At 37.1% G+C, this 23,247-nt stretch overlaps 1 protein-coding gene across 3 annotated transcripts in view; it reads left to right on the top strand.

Moving 5' to 3' along the window:
- PPP1R12A (protein phosphatase 1 regulatory subunit 12A) overlaps positions 1 to 23,247 on the top strand; it is a 153,019-nt gene that overhangs the window by 126,111 nt on the left and 3,661 nt on the right. For 2 of the 3 annotated variants that reach the window (XM_079775925.1, XM_079775926.1), the window contains 6 exons: positions 6,869 to 6,934; positions 11,330 to 11,346; positions 12,592 to 12,727; positions 14,648 to 14,752; positions 17,200 to 17,247; positions 20,757 to 20,807. In XM_079775925.1, the coding sequence (XP_079632051.1) occupies positions 6,869 to 6,934; positions 11,330 to 11,346; positions 12,592 to 12,727; positions 14,648 to 14,752; positions 17,200 to 17,247; positions 20,757 to 20,807 (423 nt within the window). Of the gene's footprint in view, positions 1 to 6,868; positions 6,935 to 11,329; positions 11,347 to 12,591; positions 12,728 to 14,647; positions 14,753 to 17,199; positions 17,248 to 20,756; positions 20,808 to 21,671; positions 23,246 to 23,247 lie in introns of those variants that run through there. The other variant, XM_079775927.1, reaches the window with a different exon arrangement.

Raw genomic sequence — 23,247 nt, 5'->3', positions numbered from 1 at the left:
TATGTGTTGTTGAGCCAAGTTATGAAATAGGAAAAATTAATAACTGTTCATAAAAGTTTGGCCATTCAACCAATCAAAGCGTAATATGCTAATGATATGCTAAGGCTGCTCAACTGCTCGCTATGACGTGCACTGATGGGGTGGGGGGAGGCGGAGACAGTCGACCATTCGCTATACTTTAGATCATACTGTGTATTGATAAGCCAAGTTATGAAATAGGAAAATTTATTTTATAAAGGATAGTTAATAACTACTAAGATTATTTTGTGTTAAAAGCAGGAGCTCTTTTGGAATAAAAATAATAATAGCTGCAGCTCATATTGATTATTGTATAATGACTAAACTGCTCTCATCTTAGAGGTTCTTGAAAGATGCTTTACATTTAATCCCATTTCCTTGATCATGATTATAATATATATACATAACTGTTATTTCCATTCAATGTTGCTGGTTAGAAACAGTGCTTTACTTACCAAATTATAACAATCCTATAGAATTTCAATTTTTTTCCTGATTCCTAATTGAATGCCTGGCATTGCTGTTCATTTGCAGGAGAAAAAAGAACTATGGGTTAGCTCGGTTAATGAAAAATTTATACCATTTCAATATAATGTACAACTGTAGTAGGACAAATATAATTTGTTTTGTCTTATTTTTTGTTTGTTTGATTTTTTATCTTGATTTTTTCCCTTTTTTCTTTCAATTTAAAAAAAATACATGTTTTTATTGATTTTAGAGAGAGTAGGGGGGAGAGAGAAAGAAAGGGATAGAAACATCAATGATGAGAGAGAATCATTGATCAGCTGCCTCCTGCATGCTTCTTGCTGGGGATGGAGCCCGAAACCTGGCCATGTGCCCTGACAGGGAATCAAACCTGTGATCTCCTGGTTCATGGTTCAACACTCAACCACTGAGCCACACTGGCAGGAGTCATTTAATTTTTAATATAGAAAAATTCAACCATACAAAAGTAATGGAAAAGTATAATGATCCCACCCCAACTACCATTATTTAAGCTAATTCCTCACCACTTCTCCAACTCCCATATAATTTTGAGAAAATCTTAGACATATCATTTTATCTGTTAAAATGTTAGTATATATTTTTAAGGGATAAAAACTATTAAAAATAGTAACCACAATATTATGACATAATGAGCACAATACCAGATCAGACTTATCCTCTCTAATAAAAGGGTAATATGCAAATTAACCATCACTCCGCTACATAAGCCACGCCCACCAGCCAATCAGGGCAAGTATGCAAATTAACCTCAGCCAAGATGGCTACAGCCACAGAGAGCAAGGTTTCCCAGGTAACAGAGCAAGCCAAGCTTTCCATAGCCCGTTGCAGGCCTAAGCCTCCACTCAAGCTACAAAGTTTCAATTATAGAAGGTAAACAAATTCAAACAGAAATGGGGGCAGAACGGAGCTTGAGAGAGCAGGCCAGGGTTGCCGGCGGCAACAGGGGAAGCAAAGCTTTCCGCACACCCTGGCCGGGCCCAGCCTCTGCTTAAGGCTACAAAGTTTCAATTATAGAAGGTGAATTAACTGCCATAGAAATGGCTGCCGCCCCATAGGGAGCAGCAGGCTTGGCTCCGCACCAGGCTACAAGTTTTCAATTGTAGAAGGAAAATAAATTCCAGATACCAGGGCCTCTGCTTGGGTTGCCAGGGTGCGTGGCCTGCCTGCAAACCACCACAGGCCCCTCACTCAGGCTGCCCCACGCCCCAAGGGAACCCCACCCTGATCCGGGACACCCTTCAGGGCAAACCAGCTGGCCCCCACCCGTGCACCAGGCCTCTATCCTATCTAATAAAAGAGTAATATGCAGATTGACCATCACTCCAACACTATGGTGACCAGATCATCCCGCTTTTGGCGGACAGTCCCGATTTTTAACAAAAGTCCTTTTAAAACGCCATGGGACGCGGGACAAATTGTTAAAAATCGGGACTGTCCTGCCAAAAGCGGGATGATCTGGTCACCTTATCCAACACACAATATGTCTGCCCCCATGTGGTCAAAGATCCTGCATCCATGTGGACACAAATGGCCACTACAAGATGGCCAGCAGGAGAGGGCAGTTGGGAGGCACCTGGCCTGCAAGGGAGGGCAGTTGAGAGGGACCAGGCTTGCAAGGGAGGGCAGTTGGAGGTGATCAACCTTGCAGGAGAGGGCAGTTAGGGGTGACCAGGCTGGCATAGGAGGGAAGTTGGGGGCAAACAGGCTGGCAGGGGAGCAGTTAAGCATCAACCAGGCTGGCAGCGGAGTGGTTAGGGGGTGATCAGGCTGGCAGACAGAAGTGGTTAGGGGCAATCAGGAAGGCAGGCAGGCAAGCAGTTGGGAGCCAGCAGTCCTGGATTGTGAGAGGGATGTCCGACTGCCCGTTTAGGCCCGATCCCACCAGGATCGGGCCTAAACGGGCAGTCGGACATCCCTCCAGGAGTCCCAGATTGGAGAGGGTACAGGCTGGGCTGAGGGACAACCCACCTCTGTGCACGAATTTCGTGCACCGGGCTTCTAGTTGTTAAATAAACACTAAATCCTTAATATTGAATATTCAGTCAGTTTTAATGTACATTTAATTCATATATGCCATTAATGGTTTGTTGTTGTAGTTTTATACTTTACTTGTTTGATTAGGACTCAAATAGGACCATACATGATGATTAATTATCTCTTTAATGTTTTTTTTAATCAGTAAGTTTCTCCCTCCATCCCTTTTTTTCCCACCTTACAATTGCTTTCTAATGAACTGGATTCTCATATTCTTGAAGTGTAGTTTTTCCTATTTCCCATCAACTGGTAGAGAATTGGTCAGATTCTGATTCAATATTCCTTTGGCAAGGTTTTTTTGTTTGCTTGTTTAGCCTCACCTGAGGATATTTTTTTTCATTGTTTTTTTAGAGAGAGTGTAAGGGAGGGAGAGAGAAACATTGACATCCATTAGTTGCCTTCTGCGCACACCCCAACGGGGTGTGGTGATCGAACCTGCAACCCAGGTACATGCCCTTGACCAGGGATTGAATCCGAAACCCCTTTGGTGCACAGGCCGATGCTCTAAATATCCAGACACAACAGCCAGGGCTGGCAAGGTATTTTTAGCCTCCATCAGGAAGTATATAATGTATGGTTGATTTTAATTGACTGACTGGTAACATTTTATTTTATTTTATATATTTTATTGATTTTTTTACAGAGAGGAAGGGAGAGGGAGAGTTAGAAACATTGATGAGAGAGAAACATCAATCAGCTGCCTCCTGCACACCCCCTACTGGGGATGTGCCCACAATCAAGGTACATGCCATTGACCGGAATCGAACCTGGGACCCTTGAGTCCGCAGGCCGGTGCTCTATCCACTGAGCCAAACTGGTTAGGGTTGCCTGGTAACATTTTAATAGCAGTAAAATAAAACCCCACAGTCTTAGCACCCTGACATAGTAACTTATTACTTAAAATTCTTTTTATCTTCTGAATAACTAATACATGTTGATAGTTTCATAGGCAAAACTGTATTTATTACAGTATAGTATTTATTTTTCCCCACTGTTATTCAGACCAGCCCTCCCTTCAACTCCAGTTTCTTGCATTATAAGGATCCTTCCTGAAATCCATATTGGCAACACTTGTCTTTTTAATTTGAGCCTGCATTGAATTGTGTTCTAATCAACCAGCAAAGCAGAGCCCTCCTTTCCCCTTCATATCCACACGTCTATCATACAACATATAAAAAGAAAGGGTAGTGTGCACTTGTGCAGCTTTTTGCTCTATTGTATTAGAAGGTTCTTTTTTTTTTTTAGTTACTACTTTTCAAGACGTCTGAGCTTTCCCCCTTTTTAAATTTTCAGTTCCTATGTTTTCCCATGAAGCTGCAATGTATAGAGACAATTAGTCCATGATATGGAATTAAGATATTTATATTAATAAGTAATAATATCAGCAGCAGCATTGATTTCTCTTGTTCCCAGCCTTGTGTTCACATATAATTTTTTACTAGTTACCAAAATGATAGCTTGTACAGATTCTCACTACTCCTCAGAGCAGTTCTGTAAAGTTTTTATTCTTACTTTTATGTGTAAGGTAACTGTGGCTCAGGGAAATTTAAAATAAGTTTGCCCTAAGTCACATAGCTAAAAATAGCTATACCAATGTGACTCTTGAGTGATCTAATTGTAAAGCCTGTGATGTTTATATGGTGAGCCTAAGACAGATATGTTTGAATGCAAATTTTCCTTTTCTTTCAACACTTTAAGGTTTGTTGAGATGTTCATGACCTTGTAATAGGATATTCCCATAGTCTAGGATTCTAGGTTTTTAATCTGCTGAAACTGATTTTCTGTTTGGTGTATTATAAACTCCCAACAATATCCAGATAGATAAATGACCTAAACATAATAGGACTGTTGAATAAATCTTGCTAGGCTTATAGAATGAAGCTTTTCTTGCTTAAGATCATGACTTCCCTATTTTTGTTGCCTCCTTATAGTTGAGCTAGAGGCTGGGTACATGAAATTAATGCGCCGGGGCGGGGGGGGGTGCGGGGTGGGTCCCTCTCAGCCAGGCCTGCACCCTCTCCAATCTGGGACGCCTCAGGGGATATCTGACAGCTGGTTTAGGCCCAATCTCTGTGGGATCAGGCCTAAAGTGGCAGTCGGACATCCCTCTCACAGTCTGGACTGCTGGCTCCTAACTGCTCGCCTGCCTGCCTGCCTGATTGCCCCTAACCACTTCTGCTTGCCAGCCCGATCGCCCCTAACCGCTGCCCTGCCAGCCTGATTGACGCCTAACTGCTCCCATACTGGCTTGATCACCCTCAACTGCCCTCCCCTGCTGTCCTGGTCGCCCCCAACTGCCCTCCCCTGCCAGCCCGATTGCCCCCAACTGCCCTGCCCTGCTGGTCTGATCTCTCCCCCAACTGCCATCCCCTGATGACCCCCAACTGCCCGCCCCCACTGGCCTGGTTACTCCTAACTGCCCTCCCCTGCAGGCCTAGTCACACCCAACTGCCCTCTCCTGCCGGCCTGGTCGCCCCCAACTGCCCTCCCCTGCCAGCCTGGTCGCCCTCAACTGCCCTCCCCTGCCAGCCTGATCTCGCCCCCAACTGCCCTCCCCTGCTGGCCTGGTTGCCCCCAACTGCCCTCCCCTGCCGGCCATCTTGTGGCAGCCATATTGTTCAATGTGAGGGCGGCCATCTTGTGATGACGTGGCGCGTGAGGGCCACCTAGGCTTATTATATAGGATGGCTAAATAGTACTTATATTGATGATTAAAGTATATGAAGTACTATCCTATCTAATAAAGAGGGAATATGCAAATTGACTGTCACAAAGGATGGTGGCACCCATAGCCACAAGATGGCAGCGCCCAGTCCCCTCCGCCCCACCGGAGTCCCCCAGTCCTTTCAGTCCCACCGAGGGGGTGGCAGGCGCATGGTACGGCCGGACCCGCCCTCAGCCCCCCAGCCGCCCAGGGCTGCCCAAGGCTCAGGTAACCAGGGCCAGCCGAGGCTTGCACTGCCGGCAGTGGCAGCAGCAGAGGTGTGATGGAGCGTCACCTTCCCCTGATCACCAGGTCACCTCACACCCCTGAGGGCTCCTGGACTTTGAGAGGGGGCAGGCCAGGCTGAGGGACCCCCCCTCCAGTGCTTGAATTTTCATGTACCGGGCCTCTAGTCCTATCTAATAAAGAGGGAATATGCTAATTGACCCTCACGCCATAGCAAATATGGCGGCACCCACAGCCAATAAGGAGGAATATGCTAATTGACTGCCCCACCCTCAAAGATGGCAGCACCCACAGCCAATAAGGAGGGAATATGCTAATTGACTGCCCCACCCTCAAAGATGGCAGCACCCACAGCCACAAGATGGCGGCGCTCAGTCCCCTCAGCCGCGCGCCTGCCTCCGGAGTCCCCCAGTCCCCCCAGCTGCCCAGGGCCAGCCCAAGGCACAGGCAAGCCTTGGATGGCGGCTGCCCAGTCGCCCAGGGCCGCCCGAGGCTCAGGTAACCAGGGACGGCCGAGGCTTGCGCTGCCGGTAGTGGCAGCAGCAGAGGTGTGATGGGGGCGTCACCTTCCCCTGATCACTGGGTCGCCTCCTGCCCCTGAGGGCTCCCGGACTGTGAGAGGGGACAGGCCAGGCTGAGGGACCCCACCTCCAGTGCATGAATTTTCATGTTCCGGGCCTCTAATCTATATATATAAAAGCCAAAGGACCATTACAACCGGTTGATGGCTCGACTGGTTGCTATGATGTCACTGACCACTAGGAGGCAGAAGCTCAACACAGGAGCTACCCCCTGGTGATCAGTGCGCTCCCACAGCGGGAGCGCCGCTTAGCCAGAAGCCAGGCTCACAGCTGACGTGCACAGCTGTGGCATGGTGCCAGGCCCCAGCTTGGGCTCCTCCCCGGCCTCCTGCCACTTTGGCATTGCTACATCTCTTGGGGGATGTCAGACTGCCGGATCAGTCCAAAACCGGCAGTCTGACATCCCCCAAGGAGTCCTAGATTGCAAGAGGGTGCAGGCCAGGCTGAGGAACCCCATCGGTGCACGAATTCCATGCACCGGGCCTCTAGTTACAATATAAAATGGAATATCTTCTTTCTCATGCTAGGCTTCTGGCTTCCTCATCCCCAATATGAGGTTGTTAGGTAGATTGCCTTTCTTCACCATGTATGCTAAACTACTTGGATTGTGCCATGCAGACAAATAGGCCTGAAAAATAGGGTAGAAAAATATCCACTTAAAAATCTTGTGTTCTTTTTTATTCAATTCCCTGTTAGATTTTTCTCAAGGGCCATTTTAAATCAGAAAAGCCCTAAAGTATGTAAATATCAACTGTTTGAAATTGACTATCTATTTTAGAGCGATGAAAATGAACAAGAACAACAATCAGATACAGAAGAGGGATCCAATAAGAAAGAAACTCAGGTAAAAAAACCTTTATTTTTTGTATTTTGAAGTATGTATTATTTTCTAAGTATTATTTTTTTACTTGTGTTTATGTTTATCCATGAAAGACAGTTACAGCACACTGTACCTTCATGCTAGGGATAGACTTATCAGTGGTTTGCTGGTATCTGGGGTGGAAGGACTGAAAAGGTGCACAAAGAATATTTTAGAGGCAGTGAAAATGTTCTGAATCTTGATTGTAGTGGATTTATGGATAAACACAACTGTCAAAACTCATCAAACTGTATACTCTAAGGTGGATGTAGTTTCTTGCATGTAAATAAGTCTTCAACATTGAAAAGGAAAACAAAAATAGAATAGTACCCTTCAGCAAAGAAAAGTATCTAAAGAATATTCATAAATTACCAGACCCAGATTTTAGTTTTTTAAAATGCAGTTATGTTCTGGAAAAGGCCATAGGCCTTTTTAATTTTCTTCACATTTGTTTAGAAATTTAGTATCTCTAAAGGACTGATCTTTTCAACAATCTTGAAAATTTTGAACTGCATGTGAAGCTCAAGCTGTCTGCCTTCAGGTTATATATCTTTAAAGAAAATTAATAAATTTTACCACAGAGAATTTGAGTTATTTTATCATAATACTATTTTTGCTTCAAAAATGGGGCTTTTGTCACGTGGGTTATTATGATTTTCTCTCATTAAGATGTTGTATGGTAATACTTGTACCATATAAATGACACTAGTAATTAAGAATTTAAATGTGACACTAAGCAAGAAACCATAAAGAAAAGATTAAGAGATTTGATTTTTTTTCAGATTTGATTATTTAAACATGTAAAACTATAATATGTCAGAAAAGAAGCCCTTATTAAGACATGTTTAAAACATTGAGACATGTTTTTTGCTCAGGTAGAAGTAAAGAATCTTGGACTTTTTTCTAACATTTGAAAGATTAGTATTTGTACTATATAAAAGACAGTGAAAAAATAAATGGGGGTGTAATACATAAAATTTATCAATTTACAAAAGAAGGAATACAAGTGGCCAGCAGCTTGAAAATGTACTTAATTTCATTAATAATCAAAGACATAATATAAAATAAAATTGCAGAGGTTAATAATGACCAGATTTGGCATAGTTTTGAAATAGGCATTTTCATACAAGATTTTAATAAATGTATCCTTTTTGGGGATCAGTTTGGCAATACAGAAAGAAGCCTTGCAGAAAAGTTTATGCCTTTAAATTTAGCATTTCAATTCTAGAAATCTAGAAGTGACTGGATTATCCTATAATAAAAGCCTAATATGCAAAGTATTCAGTCATCTGGTTGGCCATTCAACCAATCAAAGCGTAATATACTAATGATATGCTAAGGCCACTCAACCACTCGCTATGACGTGCACTGACCACCAGGGGGGAGACAGTCGACCAGTTGCTATGACGTGCACTGACCACCGGGGGGTAGATGCTCCGACAGGTAGGTTAGCTTGCTGATGGGGTCAGGCCGATCAGGACTGAGTGAGACGGGCCGGACTTGCCCTGGAGCCCTCCCATGGTCCTTCCCCTGCTGGCCAACCTCCCATGTCCCTCCCCAGCCCCAGTCGTGCACCAGTGGGGTCCCTCAGCCTGGCCTGCGCCCTCTTGCAATCCAGGACCCCTCGGGGGATGTCAGAGAGCCGGTTTCGACCCAATCCCGCAGGCCAGGCAGAGAGACCCCACTGGTGCACAAATTCGTGCACCTGGCCTCTAGTGTAAAGATAAATCTACAATGGTATTCATAGCAACGTGGCTCTTAAAGCAGAATATTGAAATCACCCCTAAATGTGTGTTGGTAGGGAATAGATTAAATAAAATGTATTTGCATAGATAGATACTTTATGTGTTCAGATGGATATGTGTATAAAAAAAGGTTAACTAAGGGATTTGAGGGATGGGGAATTAATAGAGAAACTTTTTTTTTTTTTTAGAATTTAAAGTGTTTATTAGTAAAGAAGTGAGACAGAGAGTAAGCTATTCTACAGACAGAACAGCTAGAGAAACTTTATACTGTGGTAATTTTGTATGAGCTTATGGCACTGTAATCAGAAAAATTAAAAGGGTATTCTTACTTGGGAAAGAATTTTGGAGCACAAAGAGCAAGGACATCTTACTAAGTGAAAAAAGCTGGTCACAAAAAAAGACATACTGTTTGATTCCCCTTATATAAAATATCTAAAGTAGTCAAACTCATAGAAACATCAAGTGGAATTATGGTGGCCAGGGTTTAGGGATAGGAAGATATATTGAGTTATTCAATGGTTATAGAGCTTCAGTTTTGCTAGATAAAAAAGTTCTAGAGATTTGTTGCACAACATTGTGAATATAGCTACCACTGAACTATACTCTTAAAACTAATTTAGATGGTAAAAGTTATGTTTTTTACCACAATGTAAATATATATTTTTTAAAACCATGATTTTTTAAAGAAAAGAAATAGAATCTGAGTGATTTCAATAACTGCATAGAGTTTTTATTCTTAAAGTTTAAATCAGTGAATCAGAGTGAAAACTGTGAGGTGAGATGTGATGTTTTTGTTTTTAACTTCAAAATTATTAATTGTTATATAACTAAAGAATAAATTAATAAAATAAAGCTTTACATCAGAAAATGGGAAACAAGTGCCCTAGCTGGTTTGGCTCAGTGGATAGAGCGTCAGCCTGCAGACTGAAGGGTCTCAGGTGCGATTCCGGCCAAGGACACATGCCCAGGTTGCAGGCTCGATCCCCAGTACAGGGCGTGCAGGAGGCAGCCTATCAGTAGTTCTTTCATCATTGATGTTTCTATTTCTCTCTCCCTCTCCCTCCCTCTCTGAAATCAATAAAAAAATATTTTTTAAAAAAGAAAATAGGAAACAAATGAAAAATTGATTTTGCAAAAAAATTTAAATATAACTTAGTAAGACATTTTTAGTCTGTGAATTATACTTCAAACAGTCCCAAAGGAACCAATAATTTTACAGTTCATTTGAAGATAAATGTAACAGCAAAATACAAATATTTTTGTTGATTTTCGAGAGGAAGGGAGATAGAAACATCAATAATGAGAGAGAATCATTGATTGGCTGCCTCCTGCATGGCCCCTACTGGGGATCCAGCCCACAATCCAGGCAAGTACCCTGACAGGGAATTGAACCATGACCTCCTGGTTCTTAGGTCAACACTCAACCACTAAGCCACACTGGCTGAACTCAGTAAGATTATTTTTGTCCTATTAATTATTACGCAAATTAGATAAGAAGAGTGATTGGAACTTCAATATAGCATACCCCTTGTTTGGAAAATTTTTAAATAATTATAATTTTCTAACCCTAATTTCTAAACTTTAAAGGACATATAGCTGGGTTTTCAAGAAAGTAAATTTTAAATGAAATATGTATATACTTAATGCCAGATGTTGGGTGCCATTTAGTGCTGGGGTCTTAATCCGGCATCTAGAAGGATTCTAGAATCTGGAGAAGGGGCTGTATGTAAATTAAATAAGAGTTCAGAGACGAAACATAATTTTAAAAGGCATTTGGGGGGCAGAGGAGCTTTAGCTAAAGGAGCTAAGTTCTCCTTGTCTCAGGACTCCTTGCTTTTTATTAACACAAATTGTCCTAAGGCAAGGTGGAGATATACACATCAAAGGGTAGGGTTTCATACAGAAGCATTGTCAGATTGGGGAATTACCTCCGGCTGTTCAGGTGTTTGGCCAGGAGGAGGCAATAACATGTAGATTAAGATGCTCTGAGCTGTCTGGCAGCAAACAATCATCCTTTTCAGGTTTGGGAAAATGCCTTTAGCCATTCCCAGCAGGCGATAACATATGTAACGCAGCCCTTGTTGAGTCCCCAAGTCCCATCAACCTTTCGATGAAACTCTTGCAATTATAACATGCTGGAACTGGCTTCCAGCATATACTGTTTTATATAAAATACTTAGGTATTCATTTGTTTGTTTCTTATGTCATTGTCTCAAAAATAGAAAAATGAGAAAAGTAGTTTATTTGAATTGCACATAGTAAACTTGACATTTTTTAATGAAAGTATGTTATTTTTTCCTGCTGAGTGGGTATAGTAATGGATATGTGTCTTGGTCTATTTTTTTTTTCTATTTAAAAACATAATATATGGTGGAATTTGTAGGAATTCACAAAAATTGACCATAAATTGCCCAATGTAATTATATAATACTGTGCATGTAAAAATATACAGTGACTGTGTTGTTGAACTTCTAAGGACAACCATGTTAAAGTTAAAACAGATACAGTAATTAGATGTTAGTTTTATAGTGTGAAAATGGTATTCATGTTATGTTAAATTTACTTGATTAATCAATAAGTTACTTTAATGAAGCATAAAAATTTAGTATCTGTTTTTCTCTTTTTTTTTTTCTAGACTGATTCCATTTCTAGGTATGTTTTACCTCTTGTTTTACTACCTTCTCCTTTTCATTCTTTCTAAAACTATGTGGCTAGATATTTATGAATTTTGTAAGTTGAGTAGTAAAAATCTATTTATAATTTAGATGACCTAGAAACTGTTCTTTGTCAAAGTCTTTACTTTTAATTCTGTAGTCCCAGTAAGTCACGATTTCTCTTGATCTTTACAACAATGATAACTTTTAAGTTTTCCTAAGCTTCTTAAGTTACTTCAACAATGACTATGTCATTATTAACAACAGAGGCTGATGAAACCCACCAGAAATTTATTTCATTAGGCATTCAGAATCTTCTCTCTTATTTGCTTTTAAGTAAAAGAAAGCCATGCAAACACTAAAAAGTGTCATCTAGCTCAAAATTATTGATCTTTTTAGAATACTTCCCTGAATCTAATCTCTATTCCATTTTTCTTACCATAATTGTTATCCAAGGCCTTTTAAAACCAGGAATAAGTTTTTATGTACTGATGATTGTATTGAGTTGAAATGTAGAGGCATTATTAGAAAATGTACCCTGAATTCAGAACCAGATAAGAAGAGAATTCTTATTTACAAATCTATTATCCATCACTTTGGATAGACTGTTATTAATTCATCAAATAAAAAATGTTATAATTTTAAAGCATAATATATACCATTTCAAAAATAAGAAAAGTGCTACCAATTAAATTGTAATACATCATCAGTTGTAAGCCATGTTCTGATTTCAAAGATGATAAAGTGTGAAAAAAAATGTACAATTTAAAAATTTTGAAGTAATTTATCATGATGTGAAACCAGTTTTGACTTTTAGATATAGAAATATTGAATCTCTTCCCCCCAAAATGGAAATTAGTAGTATTAAAAATAACTTCCCATTTATTATCTAAGCGACCATTATGACCGGTCGACCGAACGACCGGTCGCTATGACACACACTAACCACCAGGGGGCTGACGCTCACTGCAGGAGCTGCCCGCTGGCGGTTAGTGCACTCCCACAGCCAACCTCCCGCTGCCAGCCAACCTCCCACAGTCCATCCCCCAGCCGGCCACAGACCCCACCCATGCACGAATTCATGCACCGGGTCTCTGGTATATTATAAAAGTTGATTAGATAACAGATGAGGGAGAATGTTATCTACTATTTGGACTATCAAGTTAATATATACTAGGATGTATGTTGATGTAAGTTGTGAAAGCCTATAATAAAGATTTTGACTTAAACTCATCTTTTGAAGATATGAAACCAGTTCCACGTCAGCTAGTGATCGGTATGATTCCTTGCTGGGTCGCTCTGGATCATACAGTTACTTAGAAGAAAGAAAACCTTACAGTAGCAGGCTAGAAAAGGATGACTCAACTGACTTTAAAAAGGTACTTGGGTTATTTAGTTAAATTTAATTTAAAATAATCTGCTTGCTAAGATATATATGTTGAGATATTCCTAGAAACTCATAAAGAAATCAATATCTTACTCTAATTTTTAGTTTGGAGCAATTAATGGTAAGTAGAATATAAATAGCTGTTCATTTGTTTGTTTGTTTTTTAAAAGGAAAGGGGAAAGTGCCCAAGACTTTATTTTACATTTAAGTGTCTCAGACCAGTAACTGTGATACTGTGACTTAGCTGAAAAGAGACATTGGGGCAGGGTGTGTATAAAAGCATGTACACACACTTCTTTATTTGTTACTAGGAAGCAGCCAAAGAATGCAACTTTTGCTAGGAGAATATAGTTTTTCCTAGGTAAGTGAAAAACTATGGTAGCTCAATGATTAAGGGGGAAGTAATTAAGAAATAAATGGAAAGTCAACAATCAAGGATTCTGACTGTCACAATTCTTCATATTATGAGCTTGTAATAAACCTGATGAAGTATGTTGGAAAAAAAGAAGGCTTGTGGAATTTGTATATGTTCCCAGGTATTTGGCAGCTATTTGAATTACCCACTTTCTTAAAGTCAAAGCAACAAGGGAAGAAAGGTTAGTTTTCATTATGAATAAGATTCAGTCACTTTTTTTTTTTTCCAGTAAAGAAGTTAACACTGAACTGTGTTACAGGAGTGAACTTCCACTCATGGGCAATGTAGATGGAGATATTGTCCCTGCTTGTATGGGTATCTTCCATGTATTGGGAGAGACAGACATTACAATCATACTAATGTATGTATACCTTAAAACAAGTATTCTGAAACAGTTTTATAAAGTGTGTAACAGAGTTATATAAAGTTTTATACAGTAAGGAAACAGTTTTATAAATGAATGTATAAAGGAAAGTGTCAGCACCTGAGGATGGATTTCCTAAGGAAGTGAAGCTGGAGCCAAAGGACAGAAAGATGGTTAGTAGTTAACTGGCAAAAATGGGAGAGAAAAAAGTGTTCCAGAGAGAGTGAACTGCATGCACATAGACCTGATGGTGGAAGGGTACCTGATGCATTGAAGCAGTTAAATTTTCATTGGGGCTAGTTAACAGAAGGGATGGTAGTATGAGATTGCAACTAGATGTGTAGGCTGGGACCAAAACCATATGGTGCCTTACAGGCTATTTTAAGGATATCCTTATACTGAGAACATTGGGATGCCATTAGGGGTTTTTTAATGTATGAAATGGAGGTGTTAATGGAATGGTTGCTTTATGAAAATTGAGATTGTCATTTTGAAAAGTTAACTTGCTGCTACATACAAAACATTATATGGAGATCAGGGGAGTAAGTCTAGCATTAGAATAGTTTAGCTAAGAGAATATTATCGCCCATTTATCGTGGTAGTAATAGATATGAGAGAAAAACAAGTAGTAAATTCAGGCATTATGAGAGTGTTCAAGAAATATTTCACTTGCCTTTTAACTTTAGTAAAAATAATACAAATATAATGATAAATGCAACTGATAGTTCTCACTGTCAGGAATTGAAGAGAGCATGATAGACAGAAAAGCTCATAGACCACAAATAAAAATCACAGTGTCTCCGGAGCTCCACTATTGTTACTATGCAGTTACTGTCCCTCTTTATCAGAAAACTGAATTTTTTTTTAATGGAAACTCAAAAGTCAGATTTTTTAGTGACGTCTTTTATTTTAAATACTGGAGCTAGTTTCTAAGAGTTTATGTAGGACAAATATACCTGTGTAATCAGAACTCTGCATTGCAACTTTTAAAATATATTTTAATGTATCCTTTAATACCTCATGTTGCCTTAATCTTTCTATACAAGTTTTAATATTGTGAAGTAATCAATAGGAAATCTTACTAAACTATTAGGGCACAAAAGTAATTTGTTCTTCTTCCCTTATTTTTATAGCTTTATGAACAAATTCTAGCTGAAAATGAAAAGCTGAAAGCACAGCTACATGATACAAACATGGAACTGACAGATCTTAAATTGCAGTTGGAAAAGGCTACCCAGGTTTGAACCTTTTTCCTTTTGTTACTCTAAAGGCAATGGTTGTGATTTATTCTATCTAAAATATTGCATTGCAATGTTCTCTCATGTTCTAAACATAAGTTTGGTTACTGATAATAGCTTATTTATTAGTCAGAAAGAATCAATATAATACAGCTTAATGATCATTTCATGTACCTTTTTCTAAAGTGAATTAAAAATATAGACGTATAGCCTCATAATGGAAAGTAAATATTTTTAAGCCTTCTAATACTTATGTTGTGGTACATGAAGGATTTAAGTGCTTATTTCCGGAATACCAAATGTGGCAAGTCATTGAAAGCATCTATACAGAATCTCCTTAAAGTTATAACATTTCTTTATAATAATTTTTATTTGTTATAAATATTTCCTATTCAAAAAATGGTGATTTGATATAGTAATACTGGAAGAAGATAATTGTAGTTATAACTCATTTTGCCTTCCTTCTATGCAGTAGCCTAGAGGAGAGTATTTTAGACAAGAAAATTGGGATAGCCAAGCAGAATTAAAAACCTTGTTCATTTGTTCTAAGATGGGTAGGGTCTAGGAACTGTTTCCCAAGCTCTTTCTTGGAACACTAGTCCTGGGAGACAGTAATAGGCACATTCCCTTCTCCTCCTCCTCCTGCCCCCACTTCAAAAAAAAAAAGCTTTGTGATCCAAGAAACTTGGGAAATACTATATATTCTACATCTCAGAGCTTTTACAGGGTCTATTTATATGTCAAAGGCTCTAAGGGATCCTGTCATTGTTAAGAAAACAAACTTGTTTAAATTTCACATGGGATTTTTTAACATAAGCACATTTCTGCAATACAAATCTTAGAATCCAGTTTGAAAGCACTAATTAAAATATCTCCAGTTCGATAAATGATACTGCATACTTTCTTTGGCCGCTTTTTTACACTCATCTTTTTTATAATTTTTAAAATTAATTTTCTGTGTTGAACTTATACTTGTTACCACTTTTTATTGTTGTTGTTAGCCATTATTATGTTGTAAAGCAATTGTCCGTGCAAAATGCAAGCTGTGCTAAAATTCTAGGGCCCAAGCTAACCTTATGAGGTTATGAAGGCTCTTCAGATTTCATTAATTAATGAGATTTTACTATAAAGATACACAGAGCAAACAAAGCGAACAAACAAACTTTAGACACTGATCAGTATGATGCTTACTAGAAGTAAATGGGGTCAAAAAATGGTGACGGGAGGAGACAAGATTTCGGGTGGTGAGCACACAGTGCAATATATAGATGATGTATTATAGAATTGTAGGCTTGAAATTCATATAATGTTATTAACCAATATCAGCCCAATAAATTTAATTTTAAAAATGGGAGGGAGCCCAGCTGGTGTGGCTCAGTGGTTGAACGTTGACCTATGAACCAGAAGGTCATAGTTCAGTTCCCTGTCAGGGCACAAGCCCGAGCTTAATCCCCACTGTGGGGCATGCAGGTGGCAGCTGATCATTAATTCTCTTTCATCATTGATGTTTCTCTCTCTGAAATCAATAAAAATATATTTTTTTTAAATTAAAAAGTAAGGGGGGAAAGATACACAGAGAAGTAAACAAACACATTTCATAGTGACGTGTCAAAAACTTAGAATGTTATACAAGTTAAAACTTGCTGGCTTATCCTTAGCTTCATAGTAAACTGGAATGTCATCATTCTTCAGGTTGCATTAGTAGCTTAGTGAGCCTCTGTATGTGAAAATATCGTAACTAGTTTTCTGAAAATAGCTTTAGGTCTAGAGATTTGGTAACTATTATTCTACTAAGAATCTTGAAATGTAGGTGTATTTGATAGTATTTAGCCAATGGACTCTAGAGTCCTTGAATCCTGCCTTAGCCTAGCCACCTTCCTCCATATACAGTCTCCAAGGGAGGGAAGTAGGCTAACTTACCAGAAACTGGTTTGATAAATTTTGTCAAATGTCAATTCACCACATTTACTAATTCTGATTTTAATATAACATCTAGAATATTTTTCAGAAATATTAACAAAAGTTGATTTTTTTAACCTAAGAAATTGGTAAATGAATCATAAAATTGCTAAAATGTTATATGGGAAAAAAATCCCCAATAAAATACTAATTTTCTATCTAAAACTTATTTAATGTCTACTTGATGGCATTGTTCCATCTAGTTCTGATTTATTCCAGGTGCTTTTGAATATAATTTAATTCTTCAATCTTTTAAGCATTTTTAGGATTCATTTCATGTTCTGAACTGTTATATTAGCCTTTGTTTTAAATTTCTAGCAAATAAATATATAAATTTAAATTTCAGAAAGAAATAAGGATTAGCTGAAACAGTTTCATCATGATAGAAATTCTGAATTTGATTTATAACAATAAACAACTGAAATGACACACCCTCTTTGTTTTTCATTACATTTATATCCCTTACATATTTCTTACTTTTCTTGCAGAGACAAGAAAGATATACTGATAGGTCACTATTGGAAATGGAAAAAAGGGTAAGTGTCCATTTTATTGAATACTAGAGGCCCGATGCATGAAATTCGTGCAAGAGTAGGCCTTCCTTCCCCCAGCTGCCGGCACCGGCTTCCCTCTGGCACCAGGGACCCAGGCTTCCCTCACAACCCTGGCTTCATCCGGAAGGTTGTCTGGAAGGACGTCCAGTCTAATTAGCATATTATGCTTTTATTATTATAGATCATTTTCCCACTTTATTGTTTTGTGTAAGCAACAGGTTTTTTTTTTAGTTTTTGTGGATGGTAGTTTTAATGAGTTTAAATTAATACTCATTAATTTAATTAGAATGTTTTTAGCTTACCTTTTTTGGGTGTCTGTGGGGTATCTGTAGGTGTGAAATTGTCTTATTAAATAAGACTTAATTTGTCATATCATTATTTTAATTGATTAAAAATATCTTGCCTTAATTCTGAAATGTACACACACATTATGTTAGTGAATCTGATATTTTTGAGATGCCATTTATCTCTTTGATTTTTGATACTAATATACTGAAAACATTGTAATCGTGTATACATTTAGTTTAATTCTTTGCAAAATTAAAATACTTTCATTCTTGAAATAAATTTTTTAAAGCTTCAGTGAGCATCAGATTTTCAAATTCTTTTAAAAGTTAATTTAATAATACTTAATTTCATTTTGAGTTTAAATATTAACTTAAGTAAAATATTTTAAACAAAAAAATGATTATAAGGAAATTCTTTTGCCATTTTATATCTTTCTGTAATTTTTTATATGGCTGTGATATTTTCATTTCTCTCTGTTTATTATTTTTATTGTTCAGGGTCATAGGAATAACTCTGCAAGTTTAGTCTAAACAGATGAGAATGTATAAATGATCAAAAGTTAAGGGACAAGTGCTCTAAGAGTATCTATAATGCAAGTGAGTTGTGACTTGTAAGGTTTCAAGCAGAGAAGAAATTACATCCTTGGTATCTATGATCTCTAGATCAAATAATAAATAATTAGAAGCAGTTGATATAAAAACATTTTCTCTCATTTCATTTTAAAAATAGCCAATTTACCATTCTGACTAAAAAAGAAAGAGAGAGAAATGATACTAAAATACAGAATACATAAATAAACAAAGTCTGTTAATGTCTGTGCCATTTACTAAATTGTATCTTGAAATAACTACTTGTTTTATTATGCTTGCAGCAGTTTTAAAAATTATGGTCTAGGCCATTTTGTTGTTGTTGTTAATCCTCACCCAAGGATATTTTTCCATTGATTTTTAGAGAGAGTGGAAAGGAGGGAGAGAGACAGAGAGGAAGAAACATCAATGTGAGAGAGACACATTGATTGGTTGCCTCCCGCACACACCCCGACCAGGGCAGGAGATGACCAGAGTAGGGGATTGAGCCTGCAACCGAGGTGTATGCCCTTGACCGGAATAGAAATCAGGACCCTTCCGTCTGCAGGCTGATGCTCTAGCCACTGAGCCAGACCAGCTAGGGTTGTTCAATCTAGACCATTTAAAAAAATTTGGTGCCCTGGCCAAGTGACTTATTTGGTTAGAGCACCGTCCTGTTGTACTAGGTTGCAGGTTTGATCCCTGGTCAGGTCACATACAAGAATCAACCAGTGATTACACAAATATGTGGAACAACAAATCTATGTTTCTCTCTCTCTCTCAAATCAGTCAATAAAAAATGTGTGTGTGTGTGTGTGTGTGTGTGTGTGTGTGTGTGTAAACTATTGTATAACTAACTAACTGCTAAAATTTGAATCAGTTATTTTATTAAATTTAATATTAATTATTATTTTCTTTCACAATAGAACTATTATTGAATTTTATATCTAACATGTAGAAATAAAAACCACTCACTTCTCTGTTATCCATATTATGGTTGAGATGAAAAGGCAGATAACTTAATCAAAAATATATATTTATCACAAAAAATTTAGCAAAAGAAAAAATAAAATCATCCATCAACCTGTCATGAGAGAGAACTGATATTTTGATGTTTATCCTTTGTTTTTCCTAAGCTTAGGCACACAATACATATTTTTGTTTTCTGACATTCTCACCTGACCTCTTCTGTCTGTCAAATGCAGATAAGTTACAAAGTAGCTAATTCACTCTCAATTTAACAGACAGTGACAGTCATAGTATTAATGATAACTACTAACATTCCTTCAGCACTTTCTTAAGTGCAGATTCTGGGATTAGCACTTTACATGCATTTTCTCATAACCATATTTTTGAATGTTAGTAAGTTTATTTGTCAGACATCAGGAATTTCCTATAACTTTATGGTTGTCAGTTGGGCAACAAGGCAATTTAGTATGGTGTTCTTGTCTTTATCACTAAGTAGTTAAAATCTTGAAGTCACCTAATAAAATTGAGGTGGTGGGGAAATTACTTATCAGTAGGAGAAAATAGGCTTTTATGCTATTTCTGATATTTCAAAAATTTATGAGAATTAAATATGACATATGTCCTAGTATTTTGAGAAGTGCATTGTTTTTTATAAATTTGTCATGACTGTATTATTAAGTAGGAGAAAGGTCTGTTTATAGAAAATAACATGCTGATAATAGAATAACATGGTACTTATCAAACTAGTAGGATTCCATCTATTTTTTAAAATTACATACCCTTAAAAACATTAACATTTACAGTAAATGTACTGCTTCACTAAATATGAACATTAATTATTAATCTGGGAAAGAGTGTCTTGGAAGTAGTTTCGGTATAATTAAACTAAATTTAAATGGTTTGTATCTGAAAGGTGACCGGCAAGAGTCAGTATCTTCTGGGCGGTATGACCTAACCAAAGTTTTACAGCACATTAATTATTGCTGCTTGCTTTTTTGCATAACACCCTAGAATGCTTATTATTTGAGGGAGAATAAAACAGTACACTGCAAAAATGTATGTTGCCTTTGCCTGTCACTCTTTGAAATAAAGTAATTTAACATAAAATAAATGCTGCAGTTGCTTCTTCATTGGATTCACTGCATTAATGCTACACAGTATCAACTGAATAAGCTATGAAGTCAGTTGGGTAAATAATGGCTAGTAAATAATTTGGTGGAAGAGATGAACTTCTCATAGATACTATTGAAATTTTAAAATACAGATATTTTAGTCACGTTTGCTTCTGGCTTTTCTGCTTCTATCACTGTAGAATAATTGCATCTTTGTGTGAGTTTTTTGTTTTTGTTTTTTTCCTATACAATCCTAAGTCTTCAGTATTGGTTTACTCTATCCTTGCGTTTTACGTGAGCTAAAATGTTATGTAGCATCTTACCAGAAAGTCAAAGCTTTAAAGAAAGAGCTTATAGAAAGTAATGCAAATAATGACTTTCATATTTCTTTCTCTCAAATTTTAGAAAGCTCTTTACACATCACTGGCATCACATCTTTTTCTACACTGCTCCTGATTTGATTTTTGATTCTCAAGTGGCACTATTTCACAATTTAGAAGAGAATGTAAGAATATAATTATTATATACTTAATATTGTTACTTTAAATTGATCTAGGAACGAAGAGCTCTAGAAAGAAGAATATCTGAAATGGAAGAAGAGCTCAAAGTAAGTATAAACCATGCTACTTATGAGACATAGTGCTGTTTAGGAACTAAATTTTATAGTACTGTTATAGGTGTTATGTTCACAGTAATTGTTCTCAAGACTGTTTATGCAATTTGTGATTTATCTATATCCAAGCTTCTCTTTCTTCCTAAATCCAGGTCTTAGGTGGGCTAGAAAAGTACTTAACACACATATCTTTTTGTTAATCAATTTTTGTGGAACTTTTGATGTTCAGGTACAGAACATATTAGATAATAATGACTATAAGATATGGGATTCATTATTTATTCTTCACATTCACATGCTGTTTCTTGGAGAATAAATGGTGGAGATGTTTTAATATAAAAATATTCTCCTTTGAAAATAAAGGATATTAGAATAGTAGACAAACAGAGCTGTATTTTATCAAATTCTGCATTTCCTGTGGAAATAACTATTTGTTTTGAATGTTGGAAGGAACACTTTGCATAAAAAGAAAAAACAGCATAGTTAATTAACTCTTATCACATTGTCTTGCATAAAATATCTCTTTCACACTATGAATTAGAAACTAATGAATAGGAAGTTGGGCCCATAGAACTAGAATTTCAAGATTTAAGTGTTTTAGTATTAAATTACTTGGTTACTTCTTAGAACATTGTTATTGAGTGCCTTTGTAGACAAATTTTTTGGATTTTATTTGCTTATGTATTTTGTTTGATAGGGACTTTTAGGACTACACTGTATATCTTTGTAGATCTCATGGAATATTTTTTAAGAATTAATTTTTTCTTATATTCATTGTCTGTGATTCTTTGTTTTTATTGTACTCTTTTCCATTTTCTTATTTTTTATTTTTATTTCTTTATGTTCTGATTCCTGCAGAACCTGCATCAAATAAAGCAAATTCAAACTCTGAGAGAGTTAAATGAACGACTGCTGACTGAGAATAGGGCCTTGACAAGAGTGGTAGCCAAGCGCTCAGGGTTGTGTAGGAAACTGCAGTCTGTGAACCTATAATTTATAGTTTCATCATTTCTTCTTGGTAGAGCCAGGCAGGTGTTTTTGTATTAGTAAGCGTGTCTTGAGTTCACTTTTACAAATTAATGCCATTTTGTCTGGAGCTTATCATATAACCTTAATTATGCATGGCTTCTCAGAATGTTAGAAAGTGTCACTAATTCTATATTTAAACTACGTACAGTAAACTTAGGGAATGATTTTGGAATTTAAGTAAAAGTCTCCACTTTCACAAAGCTTGTACACATTTTGGCTCTACAAATATTTTAGGGCTTAAAAATATGGCTGTTATATTTCAAATTCTTAACTAGAAAGAAAATGGAACATAATGTGTTGTACACATAATATATGTTGAAGCTGAAGATTAAGCATGCATTATCTGTTTTTCAAAATGTCACTTTCAGTTAGGGCCATCTTAATATTCACTTAGTTCTCTTAATACATAAACTTCATACATAAACTTCAGATTACTGTATTTTATATCCATACATTTCGAACACAGGTAAAAATTGGTTGGGTCCACATAAAATTAAACTTTTCATATAGATTTTGCTTATATTTTGCTAAATATCTTGAAAAGTATGCTTCAATGTCCAAAATATAAGCTGTCCATTTCCTAGCAAATCTAGCAGAGCACATGTAGTTTAAATCATTCTACTTGGTGGAAAATCCATGTCACTTACAATATTTTCACCCCCTCGTTCAGTTTGTCTATAAAACAGAAAATGGATTTGCTTTATTTTGAGAATGTGAGGGTGTGTTTCTCTGTTTGTTCCAAATAACTGGTTATTTTTCTATTCTTGAACATTTTTATAAATACAGGCTTACTACTTTTGCTGATAAGTTATTTTATTCTATCTCATAATAGTAATAATTGCTTTGTTGTCATTTAATGAGCACCTAATTTCGGACATTGTACTAGTCACTTAAACTTAGTACCATAGGTGAATCCTTTAAAGAATTTGAATAATTTAGAACAAGTCTAAATCCCTCAAAACTTTCCCAAATATGATGATTTTCTTGTGAAATATGTAAGTGTTATGGTTTGAGGTCTGAAGTAAATTGAGCAAAAAGCCTTGGTTTAGTACTGACAGGAACTCTTAAAGGAGCTCCCTTTCAGCTCCATTTTAACCTAACAAAAACAGGCTTCCTTTTCTTGGCTGTTCTAATATGTGTGCTTGTGGGTCATAATATCAAGTGATTTAGTACATTTCAACTGATAACTTTGGGAGAATAAACTGTTCATTCCATCATTTATTAAACTAATGAGCATCACAAGTTGGGGGTTAGTTTTTTTTCTTCCTGCTATATGTTTTAGCCACTAGAAAAATATATAACTGACAAAGCTTGTTCATGTGTCTTGTGGTGAAAATATAACATTTATTAAGAATAATATTTTATATTTTTACTGAGGCAAAACTTTTTCTTCATTTTTCCCCTC

This window comes from Cnephaeus nilssonii (genome assembly GCF_951640355.1).
Source record: "Cnephaeus nilssonii genome assembly, chromosome: 6".
NCBI classification, from domain to species: Eukaryota; Metazoa; Chordata; class Mammalia; order Chiroptera; family Vespertilionidae; genus Cnephaeus; species Cnephaeus nilssonii.
This window is presented reverse-complemented; position numbering and strand designations above follow the sequence as displayed.